The sequence below is a fragment of the Limanda limanda genome, chromosome 19, assembly GCF_963576545.1.
Source record: "Limanda limanda chromosome 19, fLimLim1.1, whole genome shotgun sequence".
In the NCBI taxonomy this organism is placed as follows: Eukaryota; Metazoa; Chordata; class Actinopteri; order Pleuronectiformes; family Pleuronectidae; genus Limanda; species Limanda limanda.
Window position 1 is genome coordinate 10,360,409 of NC_083654.1, and position 14,019 is coordinate 10,374,427.

Here is a 14,019-nt window from a genome sequence, read left to right on the forward strand (position 1 = left end):
ATCCATGTGATGAAGCACTAGAAAGGAAGCTTTGTCAGCATCTGAATGTGTGATTATTTAAACAAAGATGACTGAGTTGTATAATTGGTTCTAGCGTGTTATAATACACGGCAGCTTATTATTACATAAGCAGAGGTTGCAAGTGCGAGTCAAGTTGGAAGTTTTATCATAATTCATTTAAAGAGCAAATGCGATCAGATCGAGCATGTTAATTCCTCTTTACACTTGAATTGTATTTCTGCGCTTCCCTTATGTTAATGCTATTTATGAATTTGTGCATTTGTGCATGATTATGTAATCATTTAATTCCATGCTGTGGCCACTTAAAGCAATGGTTTGAGTACTTGCTCTGTACAGTTGGTTTGGTTTGCCATGTTGCCGTATACAGTACTCAAAGTCAATTAGATTTTTCAGTGCTGGACTGCAGGTGCACTGAAATAAGCAGTGACAAGTTTTACCCTCATATTCATAAACAAGCCCTCAAGAGAGCCGGGAGTGGATGCAGGAAATAAGTAGGAGACAGGAGACTTTCATCATCTCAATTCACTAATAAAAACAAGCAAATTCAGCAAAGTGTAAACGAAAACTTAATGTGGACTACGCTGAAACAGAACTGGACTGAAATCCATTCAAATCAGTATGAAACTGACCAACACATTTGGCTTTAACCTTACACACCTGTCAAGAGGGAAATGTTCTATTTTCCTGCATCTTAGTGCATGCATAGGTCTTTAAGAGAATGTTGTGATGCATTGATACCTGGTCCAAATACTGACTCTGTGAAGATGTTGCTAAGCAACCCTAAAAATAATCTTGAGGGGAAGGAGGGAGGGTGTGAGAACAGAACAGCCACGCACTGCAGCGAGCGCAGGGGATGAATGGCATCGTGTTTATCACCACGGAGGAGGAAATGAATCAAACGCAAATTCAATCAAACCAGAGCCAATTGGCGACCACTGTCGGCACATCAGAGTGAGAGTGAGGATGCTTTTTCTACAGGAGCAGGAGTGCTCTCTTAGCGGTGGGTGACATCAGTGTGAGGGGTGAATCATTAAAAGTCCAGCTGCCCTTTAGCAGGCCTGAGTGGGAGCCAAGGGGCCAAAAAACACGACCATCTGTCTGCTGCCACTGTCTCTGCAGGGGGTGTGAACAGATTGGAGCACACTTCTTAAACACGTCTGTGTCCTCTCACAGCTGGGCTCAGGAGGTCACGTCCCAGGCCGTGTGTGTGTGTGTGTGTGTGTGTGTGTGTGTGTGTGTGTGTGTGTGTGTGATTGTGTGTTTGTAAGAGTGTTTCTGTGTGTACTTGTACTTATATACTTGTGAACCAAGCCCTTACGGAATGAGGACATTTTGGGAAAGAAAGGACATATTAGCTGCTCCCCACTTTCAATGGGCTGATAAGTTAGGTTCAGTTGAAGGTATTAAGTTGTGATGGTTAAGGTTAGAGGTCAAATGTGAACTGTAAGCTCTAATCATATGTAGTTGTGTAAACCTGTGTGTGAGTGTGTTTTCTGTCATCACGCGTCAATATGTGGGCTATTACTTACTCTTATGTTTCTTTGTCATGGCATTATCTTTAAATCATATTATCGTCCATCTTCGACTTGTACTATATCAGTTCCTGTCTTTGATTTTAAATGGCATTGTATTGATTTGCGTCTTATCTTAGATGTCTTGTATTCTTGCTTTTCTTTGTCTTTTTTGTGGCGGGCTGTTAAAAAGGTGCTATAAAACTATAATAGATAATATGTCAAGTTATTCTGATTATTTTTAATATTCAAATATGAAAAAAGACTAGATCAACATGCCATTAAAAATCCACAATGTGTAAAAAGCATCTTGTTGTGAAGTGGACTCAACGTGACAATAGACAAGACAATAAACTCTGCATGAGTTAACTACTCCAGTTTGATCTGAATCAAATCAGATCCCAGTCAAACCATTTTCTCTCATGAACGTGAACTCCTATAATTTTTTTTTTTTTTTTTTTTTGCCTCAGTTTTACGAGACAGCCATGTTTTTCCATCCAGATGTGCAGCCAATGAGAGGCGTCTCTGTGTGCAGCGGAGGAGGAAGGAGGCGGAGGAGGAGGGGAGGACTGCTGCTGCAGGATGCCCGGTACCATGTCTGTCAGAGCCCGGTGGCGATTCAGATAAACACCGAATCAAACCTCCACCTCCATGAGAGCTTCCCGAGCGGGATGACGAGCACCATGTCGGCTGCAGCTGTGGCGGTGTGGCTGTCCGCGGGTACGTATCGATCCGTGGGGGGGGGGGGGGAAGTCCTCACCAGCTTTCGTTCACTCGTTAGCTTTGGTTTTTCTGATGCTAGGTAGCTAGCCCGTTAGCAGCTCATTTTTTTCCGAGGAGGAGGAGGAGGAGGGGGAGGAGACATGGAAAACCAGGCTAACCAGTGACAGCAGCACCGTTATGATGGTGGACTGTGTGTGTTAGCATCCAAGCTAAATGCGGTGCTCTCTGCTGCGTCTTACATCTGGGCTGAAGAACAGAAGGCTAGTGGTTAATGTTGCCTTGCTAGTCCTTCATTTTAGCTTTAATGTCCTTTAGGGGAAAAAGCATATTTCCCCTGGAGCAGGCCTTTGTTTACATATATATAGACACATAAATATGTACTATAAATGGCTTATTGGTAGATTAGCAGCTCACTTTATGCTTAGTTACATGTGGGGAATAAATTTACACAATAATAACACAAAATATCAGAGTTATATTATTACATTAATTGTAATAGCAGCGTATCACGTGTAGATTGTTTGTGCACAAAACCTATTTTTTAAATAACTACTTTATTGCTTATCTAATAATAATAGAGCAGTTTAATACAGTGCCCCTGTAATTATATCATATGAGTTTGATTATAACATGTCCTTGAATCCACATTTTAACAGACTATAAATCCAGTTTTTTATGTGGAGTCAGATCTACTTTTTTTTAATCAATACCAAGATAAGGTGTCATCACCCTGTGCCACTGCACTTTAGTTCATAACATTTCGATACAAACCACTACAGTGAAAGGTGTATATAATTTACACAATTTAAATAGTTTGTATTCTCTTGCCTACCTCATTCATTCAATTTCCCCAGTGCGAGGATCAATACATTTTCCTCTTATCTCATCTTTAAATGTAAATGTACTATTCAGGCCTCTCAGGACCCCTTTGACTTGTGTTTCTTACGCCACCCACAAAACAAAACATGGAGAAGCAGCGTTTCCAATCCATACAATTTATTTTTTAGTAGAGGATTAAAACATTTTGATTTCCATTGCCTAATGTATCATCCCTTTCTATTTTGTTTATAGTATCTATTTTTTATTCTTCTCATAATTTTAAGGTTATTTCATTTCTGTTGGTGTCTGCCTTCTTTTTCCCTCCTCTTAAAGTATGTGCTGGTAGGATTTAAGTCAGCTCTGTTATTAGACAGCACTGGTTTTATCTAGCTGTGCCAAACAAGCTGACACACTCATGTCTAGTTCAGAATGCCTATGTCAGACACACTTGTTCGACTCATGCTTTTGATTTATTGATCCAATAGTTTACTTTGCATGTGCCAATGACACGATACACGGCACGTTACTTGAGATGAATGCCAGCATGGAGCGATCCATGGGCTTGAAGCAGAGAACAGCCTTGTACAGAGACGGTGAGTGGCTGTGTGCAGTGGAGCGCTTCATTTGTTGACCCGCTGTCCCCTCCCGCCTGTCATAACACAGTGACACGCTCAACTGGTTCCCCATTAATACTGGCATTATTGTTTTCAAAAGTCCGCGGTCTCACAGACTTGGCCCACTTGTGTTTGTTGTAATAGCAGTTTGCTGAAATCTGGGCTAAACCTTGCGCTTGCTAGATTTAGAAATTATCCTAAATCTTTCACTATGAAACAAAAGTCTGTTTAACATATGTTACTGACACTTTACAGCAGCGACATTCAACAATGTGGTGACACATAACTTCTCTTCAATTGACAAATGTGTGATTTTATTACCTTTATGGAAGATTTAACCGGCTGCTTCGCGTCCAGCTCTTTCCCTTAGTCATCGACTTCTGCTTGTTGTGACACCAACTACTTTCACTTCCAGGTCTGTGCTCACAAGAGCGAGGCTCAGACCCATCGCCTGGCAGAAAACCAAAGCTTTGGCCCACACAGTAGCAATCCTTGTTGTCTGTGTTTCCCCACCAAACACCAAAGAAGCACATGCATTCCTCCTGACCCTGACAACAAGCATATATGAGACTGGTTAAACAGACCTAAAGAGCAAACCCTCCCCGACCGACTCTGCCTCAACTAGCTACAGGCCTCAGTTACCTAGAGCCATTAAAGGGACAAGGGTGGTTTATTATCTCCATGTTGCCAGAGGTATTTTTTTATAAAGCATCACTCCTTACATCTCAGTCCAAGGTCGGCGCGGGAAAGCAATAAATCTAGTTAGCAATTTCCGCCCCGCTTCAAGCTCTGTTAGTCAAGTAGCGTGATATTTATGGATGTTTGTGTTGGTTTCAGATATAAAATCTATTATAACAGCTATTAAATAGATAATACTTAAACTCTTATATGCTTGTGAGGACAGTTATTACGAAACAGTCTCATTCTGTGTTGAGCACCATGCACCTCTGACTCAGCTTTTGGCCTACAGCTGGAGCCGACAGATGAATTAACAGCGGATAGTTTTGTATTAACCTTTAATTGGTGATGTATTATGCACACTGAGAGAGCTGCAGGTCATCATCTCGAGAAGGCCTGGCAGGGCATCAGCTCGCCACATATAAGCATATCTGATGCTATTAGCACAGCCTCAACATAGCTTAGTCAGTGATCTGTACTCATGCTGGCTGCTCTATAGAAATCAATGTGGGGCACAGTCTAGTAGTAACGAACAGAAGAGGGCCAGAAGTGTATGTCAGGCCTAATTGTTGTCTGTCCTCAAAGCGTTAATGTTGATGACAAAAAAACACATCTCAAATCCCACAGGTCATTTCTTATTCCGCAGCCTATTAGGCAAGACCAGGCCATCTGGGCTCGCCTGTATGTCCTGCCTGTCTCCTCCGAGGACATGTCCCAAATGTTTCCACCGCATCCAGTCGGCCTCTGAGAAGAAAAGAGTAGCCACTGCTTGACCTTGAACTGGGACTTTGGGAGTGCATGGTGAAGAATTGATGAGGCCCAACAGGTCGCTTAATAGAAGCTGAGAGTCAGCATTCAGAGCGGCATTCACGGATCGACTGGAGTCATGGCAGAGGGCGCCAAGCGGGGTGCAGAAAGTGAATGAGGTTTTATTCTCGATCCCTGAATAACCTAGATCCTAATGTCACGGGTGGCGTCAAGAAAAGCTATCATGTGGATTCGACATGCTCAGGTGGAACCTTCTCAATCTGCCGTTGGAGAGCGATGCGGTGGATCTCGGATTTAGTTGCCGTCAAATGCTATTGATTGTATCTAGCTGTGATCCGGCCCTTGGGGACATGGGACATATGGCTTGTCCAGCGTCTCTCTTCTCAGTGGCCACAGATGTGGCTCAGTTTATCACACATACGGGACAGTTTTGTAACTTCCAACAGCTCCTCAGTGTCACTTAGACTGCAGTTAGGCAATTTGGCCTTGTAGATTTGGACTCACTTATTAATCTGGAGCTTACTGTGTCACCTAATCTTAACCTCCTTTGTGCACTCTGCTAATAGATCACATGCTGACTTCCTCTTTTCATGGTCCTGGATTAAAATGTAAATCCTGCTCTATTACTCTCTTCAGCAGAGATTCTCCTTAGAAATCAGCTTCTGTTCAAAGAGAGGGCTTACAGTGCAGATGCAGAGATCCGCTTCATTCTGTGATGCTGATTATAATAATGTAGAAATGTTTGGTTGATGAATCAGGAGATAAATAAATGTCTAAATAAGGAAAGGGGAATGCACATAGAGGCTAACAGCTTTCCTCTGGCTCCTCAATTCGCCTGGAGTTGTGTTTCTGCGGGAGAGAACAGTTCAAATTGTGTTTGTCTCCCTCCCTCCCTCCTCCTCTTCTTCCTTGTACACAGTCTCCCATGGTTAATAAAAACAGAGTGCCCACCCACTGAGGTAGAGAGAGAGAAAAAGGGGCAAAAATGCTCCAAGGCTGAAAAAAGACAAGTGAGCAAGAAAGGATGAATCAGCAAAAGAGAGAGATGCAGAAAAAAAGAGGGAGAGCCCCTTTTCTACAGTATATACACTTTTGTCAAGGGGGCTGCAGATTTCCAAGCGACTCTTCGCAAATGAAGACTAAGTGTTTGTGTTTCAAACGGAATGGGACTTAGCAAGAGAGCATAATGGAGACAAAGTGAAAGGAGGGCGTGAAAACAACTCAGCATAGGCTAAATGACGCTCATTACTGCTGTTCTAACTCACAGCATGGCAGCCACACAACAATGAGATTCATTGGTTTAACAGCTTTTAATCCTGAGGGCAAGATTTTAGTGTTTCCACTGGCCAATAATAGAAGTTTTTGCCTTCTTTGCCTGACCATGACTGGACTGTGTATGAAAAATCTTTTATTCACCTCAAGACTTCAAGTGTGAAGTAGTTCAGCGAGTATCTGCTGCGACCCAAACCTTTTCACCTCTAATACCACCGCCTGTTAATGACAAATAACACACAGTAGAAAGTGTTCTTCTCTCGGAAGCTAATTGTTTCTGTTTATATGAATTCTATATTTCAGTGGTCACCATCTTGTCGAGGGCTCACGCAGACCGCAACGTCTACCCGTCCGCAGGAGTCCTGTTCGTCCATGTTCTGGAAAGAGAGTACTTCAAAGGAGAGTTTCCCCCCTATCCCAAATCAGGTACAACCTCATTACAGCCCCATTTTGACTGTGTGGTAGTAAGTGATAAAGACATTTTACTCTTATAATTACCATAGTACATTGTGAGTCATATTTCACCAGTAGAAAATGCAGTCCTGGTCATGCCAGAAATTCCACAATCCAGCTAATGGGTCTAAATGTAACTTACTGATCTTGCTGCCCCCCCCAAATACTTACCCTGCTGTGACTGAGGAGGCAAGGCAGGCCCCCTACTGATAAGGACGATGGTTCAATCCCCAGCTCCTTGATATCAAAGTGCCCTTGGACAAGATAGTACACCCCAAATTAGGTTCTATCGGTGTGTGACTGTTCAAATATATTTGTGTTAATGTGAACTTTAGGGGTCATTATGACTTTATAAATAGAGTCTATTTCCCTGCAGGTGATGCCATCAATGACCCGATCACTTTCAACACCAACCTGATGGGTTACCCAGACAGGCCGGGCTGGCTACGGTACATTCAGAGGACGCCGCACAGCGACGGAGTGCTCTACGGATCGCCCACTGCAAACCATGTTGGCAGGCCCACTGTCATAGAGGTGGGTGGCTGCTGGACCGCTTTCAAAGGGGCAGTGAATGGTGCTTCTGCTGATTACGTCAAAGAAGGATAAGGAATGGTGCTTTTTGTGCTAAAATGTTTGAAGAAAAGGAAGGCAGAGTGTGAAATGGTCAGTGATGGAAACCGGAGACAGTGTTGTGCTTTCTTTGTCTGCCTATAAGCTACTGTAAAAATTATTTTTCACAGAAGGCTTAACGTTCCCAGAGGTGCACGTGTGCCTCTATACGGTGTCTCAGCTGGGTACAGAGCCCGCGTCCTGCATCCAGCTCAGACTTGTCCAGGGGGGCCGCTGCCATATAAGCTGCACTGATCTGGGCTTAAACTTTCATCCTTGTGTGTTGCAGATTACCGCCTATAACCGACGCACTTTCGAGACAGCACGGCACAACTTGGTCATAAACATCATGGCTACAGAAGGTAAGAGGCGCCAGTAGGAGAGCTTAGAGCAAACAGAGATCAGACTGTGCAACTTCACTGATTAAATCCTGGGGGCACGTTCAGCCCTCGAAGGGAGTAATGAACTTCACTGAAGAGAAAACATTGTCTGTAATTACTTGTAAGTAATCAAAAAAGAGCTATAATGTAGCATGTGTTCATTCATCTATTGATACATTTGTCTATTTGTCGATTAACCTATGGGTTCTGGAAATTTGCCACAGTATAACTGTATAATTATTATTGAGCTTAAACGTCTATTCTTGCCCTTTTGTGAAGTATCCCCTCAGGTCAGACATCATTAATAAGTCTACGTTGTGGGTTCTTTCAATAACAACGTCCTGTGTTGAAACGTAATGGTTTATTAGTTTGGATTATTTATTTGGACGCAGCCGCTCCTGTTCATCTTCGCGACCTCACCTCACGTCTGTGCATCTCTGTGTCTGCTTGTTGACCAGTCACGGTACACGCAGCACAATATGAACCAAGTCGGATGAATGCACAGCAGATGTTTGTGGCACTAATGTGACATCACTTTCCCTGTGCTGTGATGTCACGTGCCATCTGGCCCCTGAAGTAGGCCAAGTCACATCAGCCGACTCGCCAGCGTCTGCTACACAGACCGGTGGAGTCAGCGTCGGCTAGGCAGCAGTAATGAAGAAATAATGATGTCTTCGTCAGCAGAACATCACAGCGTCAGCGCTCGCTTTTCAGGTTTATGGACACACTACAAAAATTATAAGGTTAAAAAAACTTAGACTTTCAGGGCAAATCACTGCACTGCATTTTAAAATGTATCGGCCAATCCAATAGCTACATTTTGTTCTGGTCATTTTATCTTTCACAATTATGACATATTTAACATTTTACCTCTGAGACATCACGTCTCCGTTGAAAAGAGATGAGATGAGGTCTAGCCTGTGGGCGCAAACCCCCACAGAAATGATCAGTAGACCGCAGTCTATGTGAAAACCCCTGCAGAATTCCTCTGTAGACCCTGTTTTTAACTTGTCTGGCCTCTATGACCTAAGTATTGAGTGAAGTTTACAAAGCCATTAAAAATTCTTAGCTCACATAATTGAACAATCAAAACGATCCGAGCGATTTCACGTTTTCGTCTTTTCAGTGCGGTAATCCTCTAATCTATCATCTTAGCTTCATCCCTCCCACCTCATTTGCTTCTCAACGTTTTCAGCCCTTAATCTAAGTTTCTCCTCTTCATCCTCTGTGCACAGAGTTCCCTCTGCCCTACCAGGCCGAGTTTTACATCAAAAACATGAATGTGGAGGAAATGCTGGCCAGTGAGGTGCTGGGGGACTTCCTCGGAGCTGTGAAGAACGTGTGGCAGCCCGAGCGCCTCAACGCCATCAACATCACCTCGGCACTGGACCGGGGCGGCCGCGTGCCTCTGCCCATCAATAACCTCAAAGAAGGGTGAGGTTCACCTGGACTTGATTTCAAGTAGTTGTCGATGGATGGTTTTAAATAAAGGTTTTTATTTTCCAATGTAAGACTTGGATAAAAAGTGTGGGATTTAATGCAAAAATCATGAGGCCTAACTCACATTAATATTCCCCTCATCAATAACCTCTTCACCTCCCTCAATCAAACAATTTGCCAACATTTTCTGCCCACTCACACCACTCTTGACATTTTATTTAATTGGCGCCTTGGGGATGCGCAGATCGCTTTGAGTTAGATGAGCACACGAGGCTGTCAGCGCTGATAGACACTGTCAGTTGGTTCAGTTCAGAGGGGAATAGCCCACATGAACTGCCATAAGTTATGCATCAGAGATTCATGCTGACGTTTAGGAAGATGAAAGCGTGGAGGAGAACTCTCGGTGGAGAGGAAACGCTCCGACGTTCACAATCCTCTGCACCAACATGTAGATGAATGCTTCGTCTCCTCTCTTCCTCTCCCCAGAGTGTACGTGATGGTTGGAGCTGATGTTCCCTTCTCGTCTTGCCTGCGGGAGGTGGAGAGCCCACACAACCAGCTGCGCTGCAGTCAGGAGATGGAGCCGGTCATCAGCTGCGACAAGAAGTTCAGAGCTCAGTTTAACATCGACTGGTGTAAGATTTCTCTGGTGAGGATTCTCTCGCACCAACGTGGTTTAAAAACTCAAAAAAAGTAACATTAAATTTAGCGTCTGTAAGTTGCTTCTGAAACACCTTTTTTTATTTTAATTGATAGAATCATCTTCATGTTCCGATTAGGGTTGCAAAATTCCGGGAATATTCAAAGTTGGAAACTTTCCATGGGAATTAACGGGAATATACGGGAATTAATGGGAATAAACTGGAAATGTTGTGGGTAATTTATACTAACTGTATTTACCTTGTCATATACAGACATAAATATAAACATTTTGTTTTGTCATAGGCTGATTTGAGCCCTGAGGAAACTTTGGGCACTTGACTATATGCTTCTGCATCTTTGTGTCATTCTTAACATAGGTCTTTGCACAGTATTTGCAAATGTACACAGCCTTTCCTTCTACATTGGATGGGGTGAAATTCCTCCAAACATGAGATAGTGCACGTGGCATTGTTCTGTAGAATAAGATGAGAAAAAAGTTTGTAAAAAAACACTAATAAAATGCCTGAGATATAAATAGTTAGCAAAACAATTGGAATCGTCTGTAAACATATTTTACAATTGATGGATAAATGAATGTAAATAGGCTAGATGAACAGATGAACAATCCTCAATCAGCGTGCTAATATATTTTCAACAGTAATATCATCGAAACTTACCTGACTAGTCCTGCACACTACAGCAGGCCTCAATAGCCCTGCTGTAGAGTGAAGGATGCTGGGAGTTATCTGTGCATGTGATGGAAGAATGCACAGTGGAGGGTTGAAACTCAACATGCAGCGTGTGCTGCATTCCATACATCTTTAAAATAGAGTTTTTAATGATGTTTTTATTGCTCAGTGTTTAATTTGCTTTTTTTTTTTTTCTAAATTCCCAAAATTCCCGAGCTTAACTTCCCATGGAAAGTTTCCGGAAAGCTTCCGGAAATTTACCGGAAACTTTCCGCCCCTTTGCAACCCTAGTTCTGATAGCAGTGAATACATAAAGTCATCTTTAAAGAAATGCCGGTGTCTATGGCCCTCGCACTACATCTTCCAGGATTACCAATTCCAATTGTAATGATAAATATAATAATTTGTACTTCGGTTAATCACATCACTTGCTTGCTCATACTTATTTCTCCAGGTTGACATCAACAAAGTAGTCCCGGTATACATAACCCGTCCCGATCCAGGCACAGGGATCCTGCCTGAATTCGGGGAGTACAACCCCCCCTCTGAGTCCTTGAAGAACCGGGACTACTTCTACGACTTCCTCATCACGCTGGCCGTTCCCTTTGCCGTGGCTGTAGTCCTCTTCTTCATCCTCGGCTACACTATGTGCTGCCGGCGTGAAGGGGTGTAAGTGTGCTTGGTCTTACATTTCTTTGCAACTATCGCACCAGACACCCAGACAAACATGAGAGGAGAGCAGTGACATGAGAGACAGTGAGACAGAAAGGTTAGTGCAGGGCAGCCAGTAAAAAACAATCTGGATTGGAACTGCAGCTTGTCATCACCATCCAGTTGTGCCCTCCACATTTATTAAGTTGCCCATACATTCCTGTCATTGGTTTTTGTTAATGTTGTCATGCACATCTTGATGTTTGGAAGCGAAGGCATGACATCGATGCTCATCCATCCGTTACAAACCCTTTCATCATTCTCCATCATCTACAGGCTGGGAGAGACGTGCCCATTCATTCACTCAATGTTCCACGCCCCATCAGCATTTCCACACAGTCTTTACCCATCAGTCCATTCACGTGTGTGTAGCTGTCTCTTTAACTATTAATATTAGTATTTAATTCATCCATTTTGTTTTGTTTCTAGGGAAAAAAGAAACATGCAAACACCAGAGTAAGTGTTTTACCTCTCATGTGTTTCTCTTTATTTTGGCTGTTTCCGCCCCCCCTCCTCCTCTCTTTTTGGTTTTGCAGTTTTGTTATCTTTGTTGTCACTCACTGCTTTCTCATAACCATTCATCAGCTCATCTGTGTGTTGACATCCATTCATCCAGTGGGCTGCTCTAAAAATCTAATGAACAGACTTGATTGAGAACATAGAGTATCTCGCACCACGAGTCAGACACAGAGATAGGCGACAGCGGAGGATTTCTGTGGAGCATGCTCATACAAAATGTCTTAATATCGCTCTGTAGATAAAGCATCGCAAAAGGGACGACACAAATTAACACCAGCGCGCACACACGACAACGCCACACGCTCACACTGACTCCACTGCCTCTGCCCTTCCCCAGCATCCAGCTGGTTCACCACAGCTCCATCCAGAAGTCCACCAAGGAGCTGCGGAGCATGTCTAAGAACCGGGAGATCTCCTGGCCGCTCTCCACTCTGCCCGTCTTCAACCCGGTGAGCGGCGAGGTGGTGCCGCCCATCCACCCCGACAACTACGAGACCACCAGCATGCCCCTCATGCAGACACAGACGTGAGTACAGGGATTACACAAACGCGAAAAAAACAATTCACACGCTCATAAGGACCACTCGGGCTCATTAGCAGACCCACAGATGTATGGCTTACAGGCGTCAGCAGGGGGAAATATAAGTCGAAACAACAGCCTTATGGTTAAATCTTGTTTTCAGGTCCCTCACTGTTCCATGTTTACGGCTAAAGCTGCAGCGAGCAAGTCAGGCCTTTAGAAAAATACAACCACGGCTTAAGAGCTTCAAGCCGTCCCATGATTTTTACTAATGGGCTTGATACTGCAAAAATGTTTAAGTACAAAGTGTTTTCACATGATATGAAAGGCTCATGTGTGTTTGCCATAATATCACTGTTTGTGATTCCAGGAACCTGCAGAATCAGATTACGATACCACAGCAGCGGCCATCAGGTTAGTTCTACCTCCAGCTTTTATATAACGGCCAGCCTCACTGTTTCTGTATGTGTGATACGTGGTGAAACTGCTCAATGTAGTTGTTAAAAGCATAGATAATTTAAGATGCTAATACATGGTTTAGTTGTATGCACAAGTAGATGTAAGCACAATGTACAGATCAATCACTGTAAAATCTAGAGTAGAGTGCATACGTCCGCCAAGACCCAAGGGTCCCATTCAATTCAGTCAAATTACACACACTCATAGATGACAGTTCCCCTAAATATGCCTGATTCTTATCAAGATCTAATTATCTTTTTCATGGGAATTTGGTGAAATTGTTAAAAAGCATCTTAAATGTTCTCCTGAATCTGAGGTCGGGTTAAGCCCCTCCCCTCTAAAAAATTTCATGGAAATAGTTGTTTTAGGTCTTGTAATCCTACTGACAAACACACGACTATTGAAAACATAACCTCTTTGGCGAAGGTACAATATAAGACCAACACATATTTCCAGACTTCACTCATTTAGACACGGCTTACTGAGAGCTAATCGTTTTTCCCTGGTGTTGGTGTGTTAGCGCCCTCCTGTGTGCATGTTAGTCGCCTGCATGCTCAACTAACCACGCTGCTCTCTCTGTTCACTGCTAACGAAGGAGATAGTTATGTCATGTCAACGTTTCGAAGGTTGGAGGTGGGTACCGCTGCTCTGTTTATCCCTTAATGTTGCTGATTTGTGAGTTATTTATATCCATGAGGTTATTTCAGATCTCCTGCTAAACACGTCTTAACATCTCTTTTTGTTTATTCCAGGTAAATGGTATTCCTGAGGAGAGAAAGGTGGCCGAAGCCCTTAATTTGTGACCAGAAAACACCGGTGTCGGAGCTTCAGTAGTTTCCATATCTATATATTTGTGTTTTTCTAACACTTGTGCCAATCTGCATGCCTCAGAAGTGTCTTTTCAAAGTTTTATCATCCACATGCACTTACACCTTAAAGAGTGAGCGTGTGACAGAGAATATAAAAGCTTAGCTAATGATGAAGATTATAAAATATTTTGGAATATGTGTGTAAATGTTGAAACTACGGTGTTTGTATTTTTACTTGCTTTGCACAATGGACCTCCTAAAAGGAAAGAGAGGGAGTTTTACATGTGGTCATGTCATGTGTTATATGTAATGTGTCACATGACAATAAAATGTTTCAAAATTATTTTTACTGGATTTAAAAACCATTAATAAACAGGACAAC

The 14,019-nt window shown here is 43.0% G+C and overlaps 1 protein-coding gene across 1 annotated transcript; it reads left to right on the plus strand.

Annotated features, from left to right (window-relative positions):
- The first annotated feature begins 2,121 nt into the window (after positions 1-2,121).
- sgce (sarcoglycan, epsilon) lies at positions 2,122-13,980 on the plus strand. The gene is made up of 11 exons (XM_061093084.1): positions 2,122-2,252; positions 6,710-6,832; positions 7,236-7,393; positions 7,758-7,830; positions 9,084-9,282; positions 9,775-9,937; positions 11,074-11,288; positions 11,760-11,786; positions 12,187-12,375; positions 12,740-12,783; positions 13,581-13,980. The coding sequence occupies exons 1-11, from the start codon at positions 2,204-2,206 to the stop codon at positions 13,595-13,597; spliced, it is 1,257 nt and encodes a 418-aa protein (XP_060949067.1). The 5' UTR covers positions 2,122-2,203; the 3' UTR covers positions 13,598-13,980.
- Positions 13,981-14,019: the final 39 nt, after the last annotated feature.